This window comes from Cydia strobilella, chromosome 25, assembly GCF_947568885.1.
Source record: "Cydia strobilella chromosome 25, ilCydStro3.1, whole genome shotgun sequence".
Lineage (NCBI taxonomy): Eukaryota > Metazoa > Arthropoda > Insecta > Lepidoptera > Tortricidae > Cydia > Cydia strobilella.
Window position 1 is genome coordinate 3,381,395 of NC_086065.1, and position 22,924 is coordinate 3,404,318.

At 38.1% G+C, this 22,924-nt stretch overlaps 1 protein-coding gene across 1 annotated transcript; it reads right to left on the reverse strand.

Moving 5' to 3' along the window:
- Positions 1–1,893: 1,893 nt before the first annotated feature.
- Positions 1,894–22,309, reverse strand: LOC134752909 (protein enabled homolog). The gene is made up of 3 exons (XM_063688689.1): positions 22,109–22,309; positions 3,057–3,157; positions 1,894–2,176 (listed from the first exon to the last, which is right to left on the reverse strand). The coding sequence occupies exons 2-3, from the start codon at positions 3,150–3,152 to the stop codon at positions 1,997–1,999; spliced, it is 276 nt and encodes a 91-aa protein (XP_063544759.1). The 5' UTR covers positions 3,153–3,157; positions 22,109–22,309; the 3' UTR covers positions 1,894–1,996.
- Positions 22,310–22,924: the final 615 nt, after the last annotated feature.

Here is a 22,924-nt window from a genome sequence, read left to right on the forward strand (position 1 = left end):
AAGAAGGATAGGTAGAGTGCTGCAGTGCCAGATTGAATATGTAGAGAAGCGGTTGCTCCAAAACACTAATACAATCGCGGACCAAGAAGGGAGGCACACCGTCCGGGCCCGAGGCAGACCGTGCCCTAAGAGCCCTGACCGCGCGGCGCAGCTCCCGCGCGTCCACGCTGTCGACAGCCACACGCACCGCATCAGCCCCCGTCACGCCACAGCCCGCCGCCTCCTCGGCGTCTAAGCGCGGCGCCTCGCTGTGGAACACAGAGCTGAAATATTCTGCAAACGCGTCTGCCGCCTCCTTCCCGACCACGATTTTACCTTTATACGAGTAGGTACTTTCACGTCTATCCCTCCTTTTACTCCTGACATAACTCCAGAATTTATTTGGCTCAGCAATAATATCTCGCTCAATGTTTTCCAGGTATCGTCCATATGTAACTTTGATTAACATTTTGACATGTCCCCTGTAGTATTTATAGAGTTCCCTGTTGAACACTTTTCCCGTTTGTTTGTATTTTTTTAGGTGAAAGTGTTTGCTCTGAATATCCCTGATAATTTCGGGTGTATACCACGGAGGATAGATATACCGCAAGAGGTCCCTCTTTCTTGACATTTTATGGGGAACACAGCTAGATATACATTCTTTTAATTTTGTATAGAAAACTTCGGTCGCCAATTCAACGTTACGTGCCTCTAAGACCTCGCCCCAATCGATACAAGCTAGTGACACGTACAACGACTCTAAATCGGCTTTACGAAAATCCCACACCGGCGGTACGGGGAGACCACTCAGCGAAGGCGAGGGTGTTGTTGTCAACGGTACGCCTCGCGGCAACACTAGCGCTATTTCGAGAGGCGGGTGGTAGGCGTCCGGCGGCACCAGTGGCTCTATGTCATCGGACACTGTCAGGCGATCAGAAACCAGCCCACTCAATACCAGGTCCAACAGTCCACCGCGGTGATTATGAATTGTGTTGTGTTGGTAGAATTGGCAAAAAGCTAAAAAAGTCTCGAAATGGTTTCGAACCTTACCACTACATGAGTTCAAATTGAAATCACCTATAATTATCATATCAAGGTCAGAATATTTACAGGCAGCATTTTCCAGGCATGATAGAACGGATAAGTACTGATTATCATTGTAGCTTGGTGGAAGATAAACTACACAACACAGGAACTTAACATTTTTCCATTGAACTGTAGCAATTACTAACTCCATTTCCTCTGTAATTCCGTCTATCTCATAAATTGGGCGCAAAGTGAGAGAATTTGATGCTATCGATGTTATATCTATCTTTGATCACACTTATCAAACAGACATAGACATACCATTATTCCGTCTATCGTCTGAGTAGATGTGTCGGTGGTCGCGGTGGTAACGCTGGGGGGGTGTCAAGTTTTAGCCGGGTGAGGGGGGCCGGGGTCATCAGCTCGCGCGTAAGCGGCTGAACTCTTGCATGTGCAGATTACTTGGTACTGGAATATAGGTTCCTCATTCAATATACTCTATGGGTTGCTCTTACCATTATTCCTTCTACCAGTGAGCAGGTTGGTCGGTGGTCGCGGTGGTAACGCTGGCGGGGTGTCAGGTTTAGCCGGGTGCGGGGGGCCAGGGTCGTCTGCCCGCGCGTACGCGGCTGAAGTCTTGCATGTGCAGATAAACTTTGTACTGGAATATAGAAGGTTCCTCTTACCATTGTTCCGTCGACCAGTGAGCAGGTTGGTCGGTGGTCGCGGTGGTAACGCTAGCGGGGTGTCAGGTTTAGCCGAGTGCGGGGGGCCAGGGTCGTCTGCCCGCGCGTACACGGCTGAAGTCTTGCATGTGCAGACTACTTGGTAATGGAATATAGAAGGTTCCTCTTACCATTGTTCCGTCGACCAGTGAGCAGGTTGGTCGGTGGTCGCGGTGGTAACGCCGGCGGGGTGTCAGGTTTAGCCGGGTGCGGGGGGCCGGGGTCGTCAGCTCGCGCGTACGCGGCTGAAGTCTTGCATTTGCAGACTACTTGGTACTGGAATACAGAAGGTTCCTCTTACCATTGTTCCTTCTACCAGTGAGCAGATTGGTCGGTGGTCGCGGTGGTAACGCTGGAGGGGTGTCAGGCTTGGCGGGCGGCGGGGGGCCGGGGTCGTCTGCCCGCGCGTACGCAGCTGAAGGCTTGCATGTGCAGGCTACTTGGTACTGGAATATAGAAGGATCAGATCATTTTCAATTTTAGGGGTCGATTAACTCGTCATATTAAAGTGCAGTACAGAAAAATAAAGTACAAGATATCTTTTTAAAAGCCCAAAGTCAGCCAAATTTTCGAAAGTAGAAATGTGTGTATTATATACCATTACTGTATATCATCGGATTTCAAGGGTAGCCCTTCAGTGTAGAGGAAATGAGAAAGCACCTCATGTTTACGTAATTAAAATGGTCCTTCGATGGCAAATTACTAGGTAAATACAACAACTTAAGCGTGCTTAAAATACCTACAGTCGAAGTGATACGCATAATGGTTTGTGACATGATCTTCTTAACAAAATTTACTGATTCACGCCTCTCGCCTTAGCAATACTTGCCATTGCTAAGTATTGTTTGTCATGCCTTCCAGATTGCCAAGTATGCACATTGCTTATTACGCAGCGTACTACGTAGGCGAACAACACGCGAACGTGAAGCGAAGCGATGCGGCGCGGGGTGAATCAATCCTTTGATACCTAAAGGTAGAAGTGTCCTACGCAGGCGATCTCGTTGCGAATGCGAACGCCGTGGGCCCGCCGCGCCGCGCCGCTTCGCTTCGCGTTCGCGAGTTGTTCGCTTACGTAAGACGCTGAAAGTGGTATGGTAACCGTTGTGGCAGAAAATTAATCAAATTTTGAATATTGAAAGGCGCAGCCCGTCCATGAGGTAAGATGGCGACGAAAGAAGACGGTAGTCATGATCGCAGAAGTAGCTTTTGTGGAAATTCTGGTAAAATTTCGGTTATGATGATAATTTATGATATTATTGTATTGTATTTGCATGTATACTTGTGTACGTATGGCAAATAAATGATTTGACATTTGACATTATTTACCTTGTGCAAATCGGATGTAACAGACGCGCTGGTGTCGCACTCAGGACATGGGGGCGTCGGCGAGCTGCGCGCTGACGTCAGGTCCGGCAGCGACATCGCGGCTGTAATAGAAAGGGATAAGGGTTAGAATCGAATGGCAGGCTCTTTAGTTATTAACAGGGGTCTCTTGACATTGACCCTTACTTTTGGCAGTGGGGGGGTCAATCCTCCTTTCGGGCTTTCTCGGATCCGTTAGTTATTAGGGTTGAAACAATGCGACGTCCCTTTGCGTGCACGACCACAGATAAGATAATGACTTGCATTTTGACAACCTAAATACCCGAAAAGGATAGTGCCATACATTTAGGGTTTGTATGGCGGATCCGAGATGTGTTGGAAATCGTGTAGTATACCCTTTACATGTATTGTCTATTGATATATATATACAGGCAACACCTTCTTGTCTCTCTATGCTACCGCTCTACGACCGTATCCGGTTTGTCTTTCGTTGCCCTTCTTTCGATATGTAGCTCTGCATAAGTCTTTCCCAATTTTAAAAGTACTTATTATAATATGTGACAATTTCTAATCTATTTTAATCAATCGTTGACAAGAACGAAATGTAGTGTGATTTATAGCAAATTAAAACTACATATTTGTTAAGCACAAATACGATTTTATTTCCGTCGACAATCTCCACAATCCTTCGCTGCACTTCAACGCAGAGCCCTGCGCCTCCATCCTGCACGTCAGATTATGCGCCCAGATGTAAGTGCCGCGAGGAAACTAGAAGTGGAAACTGAAAACCTAAGAAAGGTATGTCGGAAACATTAACACTTTGAGGTTATTTATTCACTGCCCTCGTGATTATAACCTAGTATTCGTTTGCTTAACTAACATCACAATAACGTCGTCAAGAATGTCGTCACATAATGAACACAACGGGCACATTCCCGTCGAGAAACTGGATGGTTTGGGAAACTATTCAAATTGGAAATTTGCTATGAAAATGCTACTTACGCTGGATGGTCTATGGGGCTGTGTGGAAGGTACGGATACCGATGCGACCCACGAAAGCCGCGCCTTAGCAAAGATATGCTTAACGATTAAGCCCGCGTTGTACCAGTACGTGCGAAATGCCACGTCGGCAAAAGATGCCTGGACGAAGCTTGCCGATGCCTTCGAGTCCAAAGGGCTATACAGGAAAGTGCTCTTGTTACGTCAACTGCATAAAATTGAATACAGCCAGTACAGCAGCATGTCGGAGTATGTCGAGGCGGTTATGCGGCTCGTTCAACAGCTCGCCGATATAGGCAAGAAGATAGACGATGATGTGGTAGCGGAAATCCTGTTGAGTGGTCTACCACAGGAATTTGACAACCTGGTGTCGGGCCTGGAAACTGCCTGTCTTGCAAGCACACTAACGGTGGAGCTCGTGCGTACCAGATTGCTGCAAGAAGAACACCGGAGAAATGCGAGTGATCAGGAAGGAGTGAAGGCCTACCTAGGAAACAAAAAGAAGAAGTCATCGCCTATGTTTTGCCAGTTCTGCAAAAGGAGCGGACACACTATCAAGCGTTGCTTTAAACGCAAGAAGGAGCTGAAGAACAATGAAGAGAACCACACTATGTTTGCATCAGCCATGGTATGCAGCGGCAGCAGCAGCCATGACTTTGTGGTAGACTCGGGTGCGTCTCAGCATATGATTGCTGATAAGGAGTTACTGGAAGAACCTAGAGGTAAAAATTCTACTATTTATATAGCTAATGGTAATAAGTTACATAGCAATTGTACTGGTAGGGTCTCTTTGTGCTCCAATATTAGCCTATCAAACGTTCTCCATGTGCCTGACCTCTCCAGCAATTTACTGTCCGTTAGTCAAATTACTGACAAGGGTTATACTGTCATTTTTAATAGGGATCATTGTAAAGTCTTTGATGATGTTAAAGTCACTGGCAATCAAGTCTTAGTTGCCTTTAAGGAAAATGGTCTGTATAAATATAAGGCTCAAATGCGACACATCCTTGAGGAGGAGTCTTCCAAGCTCTTGCAGACCAGGCAAGAGACAGCGAATGCTCATGCTGTTTCGACTGTGCTAATGGACCTAATCCATAGACGTCTAGCTCATCTGTCTGAACCAGGTATGAGGATTCTAGGTGATGGGAAGAAATGCATGAACTTACTCTTTCAGAAAGAAGACACCATCAATGGTAGTTGCGAGCCGTGCTTGACAGGCAAGATGGTGCGAGCACCGTATCCTGCTGTCAGCACAAAGCGCACTACCCAACCTCTTGAACTCATCCATTCAGATGTGGCTGGACCTATGCAAGTCGAAACTTGGGGTGGAGCTCGTTACCTTTTGACCTTCACAGACGACCATACCCGCAAGACGTGGGGCTACCTTATGAAGCACAAATCAGAGGTGAGTTCACATTTTATAAATTTTAAGACTATGATAGAGAAACAATCTGGTTTATCAATAAAGATTTTGCGCAGTGACAATGGCCTTGAGTTTACAAATAATAAACTGGCCAATTATCTTAAAGACCATGGTATTATACACCAAACCACTGTCCCTTACAATGCTGCTCAAAATGGAACAGCGGAACGGGCTTTTAAAACTATTTTTGATAAAACTAGGGCTATGCTGCAGGAATCCGGCCTGTGTAACCGTTACTGGGGAGAGGCAGTTATGACAGCCATTTACCTGAAAAATAGGTCTCCTACCAGAGCGCTTTCAGGCGGAATTCCCGAGAGCTTATGGACTGGGTCTCCTATAGACATCAGTCATTTACGTGTCTTCGGGTGTACTGCTTATGCACATGTTCCTAGTCAAAAGCGTCAAAAACTTGATGCAAGAGCAAAAGCTTTAATTTTCGTTGGTTATGGTGAAACCTTTAAAGGATACCGTTTAGTTGATCCCACTAAGCCTCACAGAGTCATACAGTCCAGATCGGTTATTTTTAATGAGGATAAATTTTTTGCAAAAAATGACAGTTGTAAAAAGACTTGTGGAGCCAATTTTTATAATTATTATATCGAGAAAGACAATGTTATTATTCCAATGCCCACTAATGAAAATAATGCATTGAATAATTTTAATAATGACTCTAATTTTAACAAAGATTTTAATGTTAATGATGTCATTCAAAATAATGAAAAAGATAAATCAGCTGAGTGCTCAACCTCTTTACATCAATTTTCAGATGCAGAGACGCCAACGTCACCGGCGTGGTCGCCACTCTCTGAACACTACTGTACGGGCGATGAAGGTGCAAGTGACAGTCCCGGTGATGAAGATTGCTCCCCAAAGGGTGCCAGGTCTTCTCTGCCGGAGTCATCATTTGATAATAATGACGACGGTGATGAGGTTGGTACTCCAAGGGGTGCCATGACTTCTCTGCCGGAGTCAGCACCAAGTGAGCCGACGCTGCCGGCTGTTTCCGACACGTCTCGTTCACGTCCCATACGTAAAACACGAGGTAATGTGCCACAGCATCTTACAGACTATGATTTATCCATGATGGCAGAAGGCTATTCGCCAGATGAGCCTATATCATACCGCGAAGCCATGAAATCTTCCGAAAAAGATGAATGGCAGAGGGCAATGCAGAGTGAGTATGATTCTTTAATTAAAAACAAGGTATGGATCTTGGTAGACAGACCTGCGGATGAAAACATCGTTAAGTGTAAATGGGTTTACAAGAAGAAACTCGACACGTCAGGTAAGCCTGCCAAATTTAAAGCTAGGCTGGTTGCCCGTGGGTTTAGTCAAGTTGAGGGCATTGACTATACGGACACCTTTGCACCTGTAGTGAGGCATAGCACACTGAGAATTTTGTTTTCCATTGCTACTGAACTAAATTTAGAAATAGACCATATCGATGTAACAACTGCATTTTTAAATGGCGAATTAAATGAAAAGATTTACATGGAGCAGCCTTCAGGCTTTAAAAACTGTGATAAGGTTTGTTTGCTTAAAAAGAGCTTATACGGCCTTAAGCAAGCAAGCCGAATGTGGAATATAAAAATACATGATTTCTTAGCACAAAATAATTTTACTCAGAGCAAATGTGAGCCATGTATTTATACAAAGAAGACAAAGACTGAATATATTATTATTGCATTGTATGTTGATGATTTTTATATATTTCACAATAATTGTATTAATAATATTTTACAACTTTTACAAAATAATTTTGAAGTCCGACATTTGGGCAAATTAAATAATTGTCTTGGAATGAATGTATGTAGAGAAAAAGGCATCACAACTTTAGATCAAACTGAGTACATAAAGCGTTTATTATTCAAATATAATATGTCAGATTGTAAATCTGTTTCAACACCTTTACCAGTTAATTGTAAATTACAGAAATCAAATAAGACATGTCTAGATGATGAAGTCTATCAGTACAGACAGCTATTAGGAAGTTTAATGTACTTATCAGTCTGTACTAGACCGGACATATCTTTTGCATGTAGCCAACTTAGTATGTTTAACACATGTTTTGATGAAAATCATTGGCGCATGGCGAAGCGTGTGCTCCGTTACCTAAAAGGTACTATAAATTATGGCCTTTGCTTCACAAAGAGCAATACTTTTAATCTTACTGCATACGCTGACGCAGATTGGGCCAATGACCTTTCAGACCGCAAGTCCTATACTGGCTTTGTGATTAAGTTAGGATCTAATGTAATTAACTGGGAGGCAAGAAAGCAACAATGTACTTCTCTTTCAAGTTGCGAATCGGAATACGTAGCTCTTGGAGATTGTTGTAAAGACATATGTTTTGTACGAAATTTCTTGTCAGAAATTATCGATAAAACTTTTGACACTGTCATTTATAATGATAGCCAAAGTGCTCAAAAATTACTGTTAGTTAAAGAGCACTCCCACAAAAGAACCAAGCATATAGACCTAAGGTATCACTTTATTAAAGATCTGATTCAAAAAGGACACTTAAATGTAAAGTACTTGCAGACTGACAAAATGGTAGCAGATGTATTAACAAAACCCTTATGTGCTGAAAAACATTGTAAATTTATTCAGGGACTTAATGTTAAGCCTTTGAAATGTTAATAGCTTTACTTCTCTACTTGTGATATTTTTTAAATGTGATATTCATTCCTGTCTTACATAATTATAGCTGCATGCCTTATCACTATATTTATGTCTATGTGTTTTCTTTACTAGACTAAGCTTGCAGCATGTAATTAATTATAAGAATGCCTTATGTAGAGCCATACTTATAGAGCTTTTATTTGGCATGTAAAGTGTAAGGAGGAGTGTTGGAAATCGTGTAGTATACCCTTTACATGTATTGTCTATTGATATATATATACAGGCAACACCTTCTTGTCTCTCTATGCTACCGCTCTACGACCGTATCCGGTTTGTCTTTCGTTGCCCTTCTTTCGATATGTAGCTCTGCATAAGTCTTTCCCAATTTTAAAAGTACTTATTATAATATGTGACAATTTCTAATCTATTTTAATCAATCGTTGACAAGAACGAAATGTAGTGTGATTTATAGCAAATTAAAACTACATATTTGTTAAGCACAAATACGATTTTATTTCCGTCGACAATCTCCACAATCCTTCGCTGCACTTCAACGCAGAGCCCTGCGCCTCCATCCTGCACGTCAAGATGTATGGATAGATCCGCGGATCCGGATCCAGATCCGGATAATTTCATACATTTCGGATCCGGATTGCAAACCCTACATACATTAGAAAGGGACAGCATGATTCGTCCCTGAATCGCTGTCAAACTTCGGTTTTGTAGGAAATGATAAAGTTGAATACATAGACAAAGTGTTGTGTTGTGGTCTTAGCTGATGTGTAAGGACGAAAGAAATTGTAACAGAGGACTTACCGCGAAATACGAAAACCTAAATTTTGTTATCTGAATCTCTATCACTCTTGCATATTCGAGCGATAGAGAGGAAAATAACGAAATTTCGATTTTCGTGTCTCACGGCAGGCCCTCAGAATCCTCTGGAATCCTCAGATTGAGAGTTAAAAAATAGTTGTCTCATTATTAGATATATATTAGAATGTAAATCTAATAATGTTTTTTAAGTTTATAAATGTTATGAAATATGTAATTCATTATATTAACGAACATATGTACATATTTTTTTTATAAATGTAAAATGTGACCTGTAAAATTTGCTTTTACCAATAAAGTTCTGTATTCTGTATGCCCATTTCAAATGCAAATGGCGGTATCGGTATCAATGAATAGGAACTTAATATATGTACATAATAAAGCTTTTGTCATAATTACAAGCCATCATAATACTAAAAATATATTATTATTTTATCGTGTGTATTTCCTCCAACTACATAATATAATTAGTCATTCAATTTAATAAAAACAACGTTTTCATAAACAAACAAATGAACCCCTCGGCAATTTCAACCGTAATTCCATAAACAAAACCATAGAGTTCAAAGCTCTTTTCGCAATATGGCGGTAAATGACAGCTGACCGCGACGTCCGGTACGTCCAGATGTTGGCGAAAATAGGGTTGTGCTACACTTATCGATAGTTTTAAGTTCAAGCTATGTATATATGTACATTATAATTTCATGACAGCTGAAGTTAAAATATTTATACTTAATTGTAGAAGTGCTGTCATTCTTAAATATTTAATGAATTAAATATTTTTAATAATTTGTTAACATCAAATTATAATTATACCGACGTAGGCGATTATTAACATATGGATTAATACCAGTTAATCATCTTGTTTTTTTACAGAGAAAGCATATATTTACATACCTACTTCTCTCTGGTGCTTACGAACGTACTCAAAAGAGATACTTAGATATCTGTAATATTTTACAAAACTCGACCAAAACTTGAAATGTTACTTAGATTAGGACTAGGTCGGATAAATCATCGCAAAACCATCAAAAATCATTTATATCCCAAAATAGGACAAGATTTATTAAACTCGTATTATGGACAGTATTTTTGAATAAAATTTCCAGATTATACTCAAAACTGCAGTTCAAAATTGTTAATTTTTTTTTATCATGTTCCATACCATATTTATTTTTGCGATAATTTGTCCGAACTGATTTTTTTAATGAAATATATAGGTCCTAATATTTATCAGTACGGTTTTTACTCACTATTATTTTTAGTCGGCACGACGTACAACCGCCGCGGACACTCGTGCCTGAGGATGGATTCCCAAAGAATCCGAAACATGTCGCCAAAAGCGACTAAAAATAATAGTGAGTAAAAACCGTACTGATAAATATTTTGAAATATGTCTCACGATAGTTTAAGTGCGAATATATAGGTCCTGGTGTAGGACCTATATATTTCATTTAAAAATACCCAGTAAAAAAAATTGGGACTACGTTTATATTATTTTCAATAAAGAACAATGTTGAAATACGAGTATACTTATACAAAATGTGCCGAATATGACAAAGCTATAAATTGTTTTTAGTTTTCGCATCATCTGTACCACAAGCTTTAATATTATGAAAAAAAAACCGGCCAAGTACGAGTCGGACTCCCCCATCGAGGGTTCCGTACTTTTTTAGTATTTGTTGTCATAGCGGCAACAGAAATACATCATCTGTGAAAATTTCAACTGTCTAGCTATCACGGTTGATGTTTGGTGACAGACAGACAGACAGACGGACAGAGGAGTCTTAGTAATAGGGACCCGTTTTTACCCTTTGGCTACGGAACCTTAAAAACTTCTTCACTCCATCTGGCCGAACGACTTTATTATTGTATGATGCCAACTGCATTGCGAATAAAAATACCACAGATGCTTTGAAAAAGGCAAACACTTTACGAGTCATTAGGTTCAAATGAATTGCGCTCGAGTTGGATACCGCATTCAAGTGTCTTAAACAATGTCCAATTATTATCTGAGAACGTTATCAAAGCAGTCTAATAAATACAAGACTGAGGGCGGATTGTGCTAAGCATAATATTAGATGAAATGACAAGAAAAAAATATTAAACATGGCGATGGCGCCGGCAGCTTTCACATAATATAGCGAATCGTCAACCTTCCTATTGCAACTTAATTATAGCGAATAAAATGAAGTAGGTACTAGTACCAGTAGGTGAAGTAGATACCTATTCATTTATGCTAGCTTTCGACATAAACAAAGTAAGCAAAACACATTGTAATTAAAAAAAACCATGTATGTATTTAAAAAATATACCGCGACTGACAAAAAACAATGACGGAAAAAACCTTTCCCTAAAAACGAAAATAATGGTTATTATTTATTAACGTCATAACATCTTTAGTACCTATCTCCACAGTCTTTTGTCATACACACACAGTTTAAAGATTTTAATAATTAGACGTAGGAGTGTCTCATGTCTCACACAAGACCAACAAAAGAGTTTTAAAAACTAAACCTTAACTCTGAGCAATAAGGACGTAGAATAATTTTTACCCATTTGTGCATTACACTAATCAATTGATGACACGACACAAGAGCTAGTTTCATGTGTGAAGTGTTAGGCCTTTATGTAACTGATGCCTGCAATTGGTAAGAGCGTTGCAACATGCTCCCACGCTGGCCAGTAATCATCATAATGTCTTCATCATTGTTTAAGGCTGTTAAGATATTTTCTTTTCGACCTAGTTACTCGTTACTAACATTTTGTGTTAAGCTTAGTAGCCTTACAACAAACGATATTCAGAAAAAACCGGCAAAGTGCGACTCGGACTCGCGCACCGAGGGTTCCGTACTTTTTAGTATTTGTTGTTATAGCGGCAACAGAAATACATCATCTGTGAAAATCTCAACTGTCTAGCTATCACGGTTCATGAGATACAGCCTGGTGACAGACAGACAGACGGACAGCGGAGTCTTAATAATAGGGTTCCGTTTTTACCCTTTGGGTACGGAACCCTAAAAACGAACACAGTAAACAGATTAAATTCATTTTCTCACCTTATTGCATAAAAAATGCAATCATTTAATCATATTGTGTATGAAATATTCCAAATTCCAACATAGTTCTCAGAGTTGCACATGTTCAAGGACTAACCCCCCCCCCCCCCCCCCCCCCCTGTCGAACTAACAGATTTAGACAAACTAATAATAGCTAATTGAGGCTTGTATAGCGTTTATGAATAATTCCTGGCAATATAGCTATAACTTTTTATTTTACCCCTTTTGAATTACACAACCTGTATATTCTTCATTTCTGTAAATACCTCTTATCCAACTAGGGAACAAAACAAACTATTTTTATGAAAGTTTTTGACTTGTTACTGTTTTTAAGTAGTCACACTCAGTATCTATTTCAGTTTATGCCTCTTTTATCTTTATAATTATGTGTGCGTTTGTATACCTAAATAATTCAGATATATGAAACCATTCTAAGTGTTTCAAAGACTTCAAAGTTTACAGTACCATCGATCGCCCACACTGTTAACTGAGGGTTCGGAAACCTTAATACAAAATGTATAAGGTCCACCGACAGACAGTTAAGAGTTTTGCTGTTTGTACCTGCAGAAAGAGCCAAACTAATTAAGATCGAAATTAGTTCAAGCTTGTTTTAAAAATAGTTTACGCCAAAAAAATACTTTCGACTTTAACCATTCCGCCCGCACCTTTACTAGTGATGGGCCATCGCAAAAAAAGGTATCGATAAAAAACGTTGAATTGGCCCGATGTCCATTCATTCAGGTAGACGAAAACCGCTTTGTGTCGCTTTATAAACGACTGGACTCTAAAGCAGACAAATAAAGTACATTTTCGTATGTAAAATAAGTGTAAATCACAAAACAACATCTATTCGTGCGTTACCGATACGCCGATTTTCGAATAAAGAAATGGACGCTTGAACGTTACGAAATCGGATCGAGTACTTCGGGATAATGGTGAGAATCTCTACAGATAAACTGCCGATTGTATTTTGATAAGTTATTTGAAAATGCGGTTAGCAATATACGGCAATAATAAAAGTTAATGACTACACAATTTTTCAACTATGTAGGATCCACAAACTTGTATAACTTACTATATTTTCCCTTTTTACAATGTTTAGTTACAATTACAATTTAAAATCATATACAACACAATACACTGAGCTGTGTATCTATAAAGGGTTCTATATACATACCTAGTAGCAAATAATATGTGATTTTCGATACATAGCCGACTAAGTTCAACGAATTCTTTTAATCAGACCCGATAGTGTTCAACGAATTCAATCTATAAATTCAATAGCGCAAAGTATATTTAGTAAAATTGCATTTGATTTTGTTTAAGCTTTCACATAAATTTTGTATTCAAATGGAAACATATTTTATTAATTTATAGTTTTTTTTTTTAGATATAATTAATTGTTAATATAAACCAACACATACAATAATCGACTTTCAAACCTTTACTTATGTTATAGATTAGAAAGTCTGTTTGTATTTTCTAATTGTCTTAACGACTAGCCTACGTATGGTTGGTTAGTGGTATTCATTGGGATAATTAGAGAGAACGGTTACTTTTTACCTGACCGCCCCCGGAGGGTAAACTTTGAGTCTTATTTTATGTTGCTTACCTTTTCTGTGTTATTCAGTCACAAGTCAAAACTTAATGGATAGGTATAATATATACATACCTACTCGTACATGTATAAACTGGACAGTAGGGGAGGGTGGGTCTTTTGCATCAACTTTACTACACAGGCAAACAAGACACGTTATACGCACTAACCGAGACAAGGGTCGGCAACGCGCGTGTAATATCTCTGGTGTTGCAGGCGTCCATAGGCTACGGTAACTGCTTACCATCAGGCGGGCCGTATGCTTGATTGCCACCGACGTGGTATAAAAAAAAAGTTGTGAGCAAAGACTAATGAAAAACCAAAGAAAGTACAGATAGTCTTAGACAGTCGGGTAAATAGTCATAAAACTCAGGTAACGGATCACCAAAAGCAATCGTGACGTTGCCACGCGTGATTAAAGAAATTTCGATCGGTTAACCAAAGGGATACCGGGAAATAACTGTTTGATGTTCAGATTGATGGTGCCGGTCTGGGCTTTGTACGTGTTTATTGCCGAATTACTACAATTGAGCTTTTGGGCTTTGATTCTCAGTCTTGTGTTTCATCATATATATACCTTAATCGTAGGTTTTCGGGAAAACGTTTAGGTACTATTTAATACTAGTAGATAGTGTAGATACATGGGTTGGAGCTATTGGTTACTAAAAGATTATTAATTTGCTATTGTTCTTGTTGGTAACGGAACCGAATAATTTATTGGTATCAATTATCAAGCTAGGATTTGATGTTTTGTCGTTTTTTAATACATTTTACTAAAGAACTGATTTGTCATTTAATTGTTTTCCACTTCATTCATAAAAGGATTAAAAGTGTTTGACAGACAGCAAAGATAGTTTACGTCTCGTCCATCTAACGCGGCGTACTACGTATAGGCGAACAACACGCAAACGAGAAGCGAAGCGATGCGGAGCGGCGTGAAGCAATCCTTTACTCCTATAGAAGTGTCCTACTTGGGCGATCTCGTTGCGAACGCGAACGCCGTGGGTCCGCCGCGCCACACCGCTTCGCGTTCGCGAGTTGTTGGCTTACGTAAGACGCTGCGTAAGCTAACCTCGCATTGATTTAACCTTTTGGACGCCAATGACCGATATATATACGCACCGTAGGTTCAACACCAAAGACCGATTAATCGGTCATACACCACAGAGCAACATACCTAAAAACTACCAAAGATAGATATAACTCCGTATTATTATATCCTCTTTGCTACTACCTACATGCATATGCATAAAGTTCAATTTCAGTTTTCACACTTCGGTGACGTGTAGTCAAATAATGCCATGCTTTGTCCTTATCACCGACCGGGTGGCATCATAGGTAGGAGGCGATGGCGAAATACCGAAATTTATAAAAGTGAAAGAGAAAAAATCCTATGCTGCCCAAATTTTATATGAATATTCTTTCTCTTACCCCCGGTCGCTCGGTGGCACGTCTAATAACCACCTACTTGTATATACTATGTCTATGGTTATTAAATATGATTTAAATTTCATTGAACTGAATAAATACTATAGGATCTTGGGCCTTAGGAGGATAGAACAAAGCGAGCGAGTGTATAATGACACGTCATATTTTCATAGAAATTTGCATAATGATGACATTGTCACACTTTTTCATTGCAAATGCCATGCAGAGATAGCTCGGTCCGACTCTATGTCACTTCATTAGTTTTAACTTCATTGGCAAAAGGTTAGAGAGTATTCGACACACAGAAAAGATCTCGAATGAGTTTAATTAATGATCTTTATAAGAAAATGTATTGATAAAATATATCTTTTAAATTAAAAATTCGCACAACCAAGGCATGTAATCAAATCGTTCGAAATTTAATTATAAATTCAAGTTATAAGGTTTTGGCATTCACGACATTTAGCACAGATATTTAGAAACGAATGTTTTGTGTGATCATGTAACCTGCCGCCCGTCGAAAGGAACATTTTTCTTGTCACGTATTGTAATTGTAACTAAGGCTTTACCTGCAGTAGACAGGTCACAAAAGATCTGGTTTAGAAAGTGCAGTTTTGCAAGCTTAAAGGTTGCACGGTGCACTAGTGTGAAATATTCTAGATGCCAGGGATTACCGTGTTCATGGCTAGCAGGATAAACTAGAATTAGATTGGTTTGTAGCATTATTAAAAAAACTTTTGGGCATACACAAAGTATGCATAGCTATCTGTAAGTTTCAAAGTAACTCTCTGTACAATTTGTACCAATATATACCAAGATTAAGAAACTAGTACCTATAATGAAACTGGGTCCTGTAACACAAGGTTTCCTAGCTCTGGACACAGGGCCGTGATTTATTGTATGTTTAAATTTACACAATAAACTTTTTTCATTTTTTCATTTACAATTTTAAAATAACTAGGTAGAAGTAAAAACAACAAGGCGTCAAAATTTTCAGTTCTATTTTTTTATGAAGCAATAAAGATAATTTACACATATTGCACAGATAAATATATTGAACTTTATTAATAACATCTCATCAAAAACTTATACTTGTCAAACAAACAAGTCTGATTCACGAATCAGTTATAGTATGTCATAAAAACCAGTCATAAAGTTAATATTCTTTTATAGCGTTATGGTTAAATCGATTACCGTCCCATCGCATGAAATGTACACATTACATTTTATTTCTTACCGTTACCAATGATAGTTTAATTAGCGTTTTATGAGACGCTTGTGAAAACCCTGGATACCAACGTTTCTCTGTGACTGCTAATAAAATGACATAATACAGTTTTGTTTTGTTTACATTTGGAACTTAATCGTACCTTTCCGTGCCTCGTGCAATTTTCTTAGATAAACTAAATTTAGTAAGTAGTGAAAGTTTGATATGCACATCCAAGAATCGTGAGTAATTGTGGCTCGTTTTTCACCACACAATGGTATTTCGCATCATTTTGTGTCGGGGGTCAGAGAAAGTTTACCAAAAAAACGTTTGTGAAAAATATCGATAAAATGGTTTCACGACACTGTTAAGTAGGTTTCGTGCTATAGAAAAAAATCTGTGTATATTGCTTACATGTAAAATAAAAATATATAGTCAAAGAAACATTTTATTTTTTATGAGTAAGTATGCAGTGTACAAACATAAATATACACGTAGCTATAATATTAGGCATTCCTACTCTGTAAGTATTCTAATACTTACCTACTATTGTTCTTTGAAATCGAGCACCTAACTAAGTTTGTTTGGAAAGTTAGAGATTTGACCTGACTGAGGCCAATACAAGGTTACTACTTGTAATACAAATGAAAACTAATACTAATATAATTATACTTTTATTACAAGTGACACATTCAGATATGCTGGATAGTGTTATGCGCCAACATAGCACTTACATACTTGTTACAAAGAGATGAGCACGGCCGTCACACTCGTCACATGCCCGCTGGTCTAGCTCTTTTTAGGGTTCCGTACCCAAAGGGTAAAAACGGGACCCTATTACTAAGACTCCGCTGTCCGTCTGTCTGTCACCAGGCTGTATCTCATGAACCGTGATAGCTATAGACAGTTGAAATTTTCACAGATGATGTGTTTCTGTTGCCGATACAACAACATCATCTTCCTCGCGTTGTCCCGGCATTTTGCCACGGCTCCATGGGAGCCTGGGGTCCGCTTGGCAACTAATCCCAAGAATTGGCGTAGGCACTAGTTTTTACGAAAGCGACAGCCATCTGACCGTGCAACCCAGAGGGGAAACTAGGCCTTGTCGGGATTAGTCCGGTTTCCTCACGATGTTTTCGTTCACCGAAAAGCGACTGGTAAATATCAAATGATATTTCGTACATAAGTTCCGAAAAACTCATTGGTACGAGCCGGGGTTTGAACCCGCGACCTCCGGATTGCAAGTCGCACGCTCTTACCGCTAGGCCACCAACGCTCTTGCCGATACAACAACAAATACTAAAAAGTACGGAACCCTCGGTGGGCCAGTCCGACTCGCACTTGTCGGGTTTTTTTTAGTCCAGTGTCCAGACAGGACAATCTAATTGATAATTTGATCAGCAATAAAATTAACGTCAATCTAGCGTCCTCACGTAGTAAATCTAACCACCAATTTCAGATTTACGGCCTGTAGAGTTCTTTACTTAAATTAAAAAATTGCGCCCAAACGCGCATAAATTAGCATCGAAAATTGTAATTTTTGCGACTGCACCTTATTTGTACGGTCACAATCTTACAATCGAATCAAGTCCGGTCAACCGATTCCGGCGTGCCAATTTCATTTATGCGTCAACACCACGGACACCACCCGATAAAATTGTGCGAAAAATTGCTATAAATGCTAGAGATTTAAAAAAAAATATTGTTAGGGTCGGTTGCACCAAACTGTTTGTCATTTGATTGTATGGAAAGTTTCATAGTAAACTGCCGCGGCGCACCGGGTGACGTTGATCAGTCTGTCAAGTACGGATGGTGCAACTTGTAGCTTGACTTAGAGTCAATTAGCGAAATTATGTGACACCATCCTGTATTGTTACACTTCGTTTTTAGGGTTCCGTACCCAAAGAGAAAAAACGGGTCCCTATTACTAAGACATCGCATACACAAAACATGATTTTTTTGCCGTTTTTTGCGTAATGGTACGGAACCCTTCAGGCGCGAGTCCGATTGGCACTTGGCCGGTTTTTTTAGCATTAGAAAGAACTTCGCAGAAATAAGGTTGTGATTCCAAATCGGGTACTTTTTGTGGTAAAATTTTGATGCAAAGATAATGGTGTCGAATGATATGGGTGGATGTACGTCACCTTTGTAGGTATTTTTATTTTAATAACTCATATATCAGTCCTAAGTAAAATATCAGAAACAATTTTCAAGTTAATGCGATTCATAGCCTATCTAATTTATAATAGTCCGTCTCTAAATTAGCAGTTGTTCTCAAGACAATCAACCATACATTCGCTGAAAGAGGTCTTATCATTTAAAATTAGGTATATTAGTGGCTGACAGTGTTTCCTGCGAACTATGAATGCTTTGTTATTACAAGTGAAGCTAACCGTCATTAACTTTATAATGAACTTTTAGATAATTTGACTAGTTTTCAAAATATAAAATATCTACTCCGGAGAGTTTGAGCTAAGACAGGCAGATAATGATTTGTTTAATATGTTAAACGTATTTGTCACGACTGTGTACAGTCAAAGGCATAAATATATATACATTACCAAAGTTTCAAAAATATGTGTACGCTCTTACACCTTAGACAATAAAGTCGTGTTCACATATTTTTGAGCCATTTGTCTGGATCGATATTTTTGCCTTCGACTGTTCACATACATAAAATTACCTACGTCCATCCCCAGCATCTAAGACAAGAAAATAGTCCTTAAGCTTACTTAATACCGAATTCCATCAGTCAGTTCGCTAAGAATTTATTTTTATAATAAATCACGCAACATTAAGATTAAAATCTAAAATTACCATCATAATCTCATCTTAAACATAAGAAAACAACTAATCAATTGTTGAATAAATTAAAAATATCAAAAGACCATAAAAATGCTGCGGGAAATTTAGTCTAAAGTCATGACATCGATATCGATAATATGGACTTACAAGTAGCACAACACTACTGTCAACGCACTCAGCGCAGAAATGTGATATCAATGGTCGTTATGAGGAATTACTTTTTAAACCGACATCCCGACATTCCTGGAATGTGTATAAATAGCAATTTAGAAATGGGGAATAACTGCTGATGAAACGTAACTTTATTTTAAATAACAGTATTATATTCTTATTGGCTACGTTCCCTCGTTGAATGGCGATGCCTGATGAAATAAATCCCGGGAAGCAATAAATTTTGCCCTGAATTAGGAAAAGTAATCATTTAATTAAATTTAGGCGTGTTTAAGTAAACTATCCATATCATGTATCGTGTATATACATATCATGATTACGAGATTACCGATTTTCATATAAATATTATAATTACTTTTTAGGGTTCCTTACCAAAAGGGTAAAAACGGGACCCTATTACTAAGACTCCGCTGTCCGTCTGTCTGTCACCAGGCTGTATCTCATGAACCGTGATAGCTAGACAGTTGAAATTTTCACAGATGATGTATTTCTGTTGCCGCTATAACAACAAATACTAAAAAGCACGGAACCCTCGGTGCGCGAGTCCGACTCGCACTTGGCCGGTTTTTAAGACTTAAAGTTAGGTACTTTTATTTTCGAGGTGCCACCCATGTGGTGTACGCTTAAGACTATTAGATTACTGTTATTAATTGCAGATACCAATTTAAATGCCCTTTACTTTATTTTAATAGAAAAGAGTAGAATTTCCTACAAAGGAGAATCAAACAACATTCATACCATACTTAGGTAAATATTCGTGGCATACGTCATAGGTCAAAATGTGGTTTTACAGTATCGATAAAGTAGGGTACATCACTACGGTAACATTTGGAAAATGCAGGTAGAACGTTTGCTACCTGCATTATTAAAGATTTTTTGTATTTTTGTGAAGCATCATTTATAGTATCTATATTTCTATTCTTTCTCCTTTAATAACGTTTATAACAGCCGCTTTAAGTTTCTCTATTATTTAATTCAATTCAAGCTATTCATGTTAGTTTATTTTTTTCTCGATATATTTCAAAATCTATTTATTTAATATGTATAATCACATATTTAAAATAATCAACCAAGTCAACGACTAATACTATTTTAAGCTGATGGTCATTGACTTGAATAAACAACTATTTTTACAATCTCATTAAATGCAAAAACAATCAAGTTATTATAAGGAAGCATAATAACTTGATTGTTTTGTATGAATTATACATATGAGTAATTAAGGAATTACTTATATGTATAATTCATACATAGTGAATCTCTCTTCTTTGAACCATGAAGGCAGAGGCAATTTTCGATGCATTCTGCAAGACAAAAGAGTTATTGTTCTCACAATAAGCACTTTATTGAATTAATGGTTACATAATTAATTCAAAGCATATGCTATGCACGTGTAAGATTTAACATGTCTTTCAATTCAAATATTTTAAATACAAATGTGTATTAAACACGCACAACTTACAGAAAGTGTAAAACTTGTTCGAGGAGAGTATGCACGACACATTACTTGAATTTAATTAACTAGAATCTCCATACAATCTCGATAATTCATTAAGATACGATGAAATGAGATTGATCAAAATATATAATCCTATGACATTTATATTTACTGTAAAGAACAACGATAAGTGTTAAAGGAAATTTCAAGGTCAATTTATAAAATTTTAATAAACCCCTACAACGCCAGGATAACGCGAGGAAGATGATGACATACAATAAAATAAAATAAACTATTTTAATTTATTATTCTATTTATTTCAGTTTTAGTATATAGCTTATGACCGCTTGCCGAGGTGTCACGTGCGCGTTGGCAGCCCTGTATTATTAAATACTTATGGAACAAATCCAGGTCCTTCACAGTCTAGTCAACTCACCAACTTCAATTGATACATTCCTTTGAAATGCAATTCAATTTGTCAACAGGCTACATTTGCGAAGCAATGACGGTCATTTGAGCCCCTCTAACAATAAAATTAAAAGAATAAGCGTAAGTGACATCTAACAATATTGCTCCTTACGACTTTTTAATACGATATGTGGTACTGTGGGAGAAATACCGAGCTATTCTCTATATCAATCGTTTGATTACACTCGACCGCTATTGTATACTCAAATTACACGCCTTTTATCGAGTGAAATTATATGATATCTATAGTATAATTACTTCTTTTGACAACTGACCGTCTGTCTTTATGCATATAGGAAAAGTAAATAAAATTATGCATGCGTTTTACGTCAAAATTAAAAAATTTTAAAACCAGCCAAGTCCGAGTCGGACTCGCCCATCGAGAGTTCCGTACTTTTTAGTATTTGTTGTTATAGCGGCAACAGAAATACATCACCTGTGAAAATTTCAACTGTATAGCTATCACGGTTCATGAGATACAGCCTGGTGACAGACAGTCGGACAGACGGACAGTGGAGCCTTAGTAATAGGGTCCCGTTTTTACCCTTTGGGTACGGAACGCTAAAAAGACAACTTTTGCTAGGTAGAATACCTACTACTTTAACGTAAATCAGGAGATTCAGGGTATAATTCAAAGTTTTATAGTAGTTTTAATAGGTTTAGTTTAGTTTTGTAGTAGTTTGTTTTTTACATAATGCATGCGTGAACCAATAACAAAATGAAATTTACTATAAAAAATATCTCATAAAAATATATCATTTAATCTGAAATCGTTATCGATAAGAAACAACACGTGTAACATCACTATTTTAAACGCCAACGCGATTTTTTTCGACAAAAAAAGGCAACGGTCCTACATCAAACATCCTTAACAAGTTACAGATTGAAATCCGCCTTTCCATTCGAAACTAGTTTGTAGGATCTTACCTTTATTCTTTCCGGCCTTGTTTCTCAAATTCTCATAAAACATTAGAAAATATACTAAGAATATAAGTAAACGAGCTTACCATTAAATTATGTCACGAAAATCCTGTTTCGAAACAGTTTATGACTGAAAAACTGTTTTAAAACTCCATTTTGTAAAACGTACCACTATAACTCACATTCACTTTACGAAACATAACCTAAAACTTGCTAAAAAACTGTAAGATGTTTTTAATTTTTAAACTTAGAACGCTAACTTTTTAAATCAGTGACGCGTACGCGGCGGCCGCGTCTCAACTCGACTGAGACTGCCGACTCCCGAAGATATTTTTACCTGTGTAAAGCAAAAAGTTCGCCTCGTCAATCGGACTTAATTAACGCTACAACTTATTTACAACCTTACTACTTTGGCATACGGTCGTCATTTCTTTACTTAAGGTAATTACTTTGGCGTGACCATAGTTAGCATGCAGGCAAAGTAAATTAAACCATCTTATTAGCTTATTAAGGTTGAAATTAGAGTGATTCAATCTGAAAGCTCCAGCGTTGTAATCCTCTGGGTATACATATATCGTGGGCAGTTGCTGTGAGGAAAGGCTTCTCAAACTTTGGAAAGTTTCTGTTAAGCTTGTTAGCAACTGTAACTTAGTTGATTCTTTGCGTAAAAGGCGAAGAAATAAGAAAGTACGAGTGGTATTTTAATAAAACAATTAACCAACTGTTTATTGTTAGTAGTTAACCAGGTTAATTTATATGTACCTACTTTGCTGGCAATAATTTTAATAATAGCAATGGGGATATTGCTTAAAAACAAAGGTGCTCAATCTAGAAGCAGAAAAACTTTGTAATATTAGTCTCGAAAATATCTGATTGCTAGCAAGTATAAGGCAGACAGGATT

What these genes read in the sequence shown, in the direction of transcription:
- LOC134752909 (XM_063688689.1), bottom strand. Translation starts at nt 3,152, where the DNA reads ATGTCGCTGCCGGACCTGACGTCAGCGCGCAGCTCGCCGACGCCCCCA. An exon ending in TTACATCCGATTTGCACAAG is followed by an intron (nt 2,177 to 3,056) that starts GTAAATAATGTC and finishes TCTATATTCCAG; the next exon opens with TACCAAGTAGCCTGCACATG.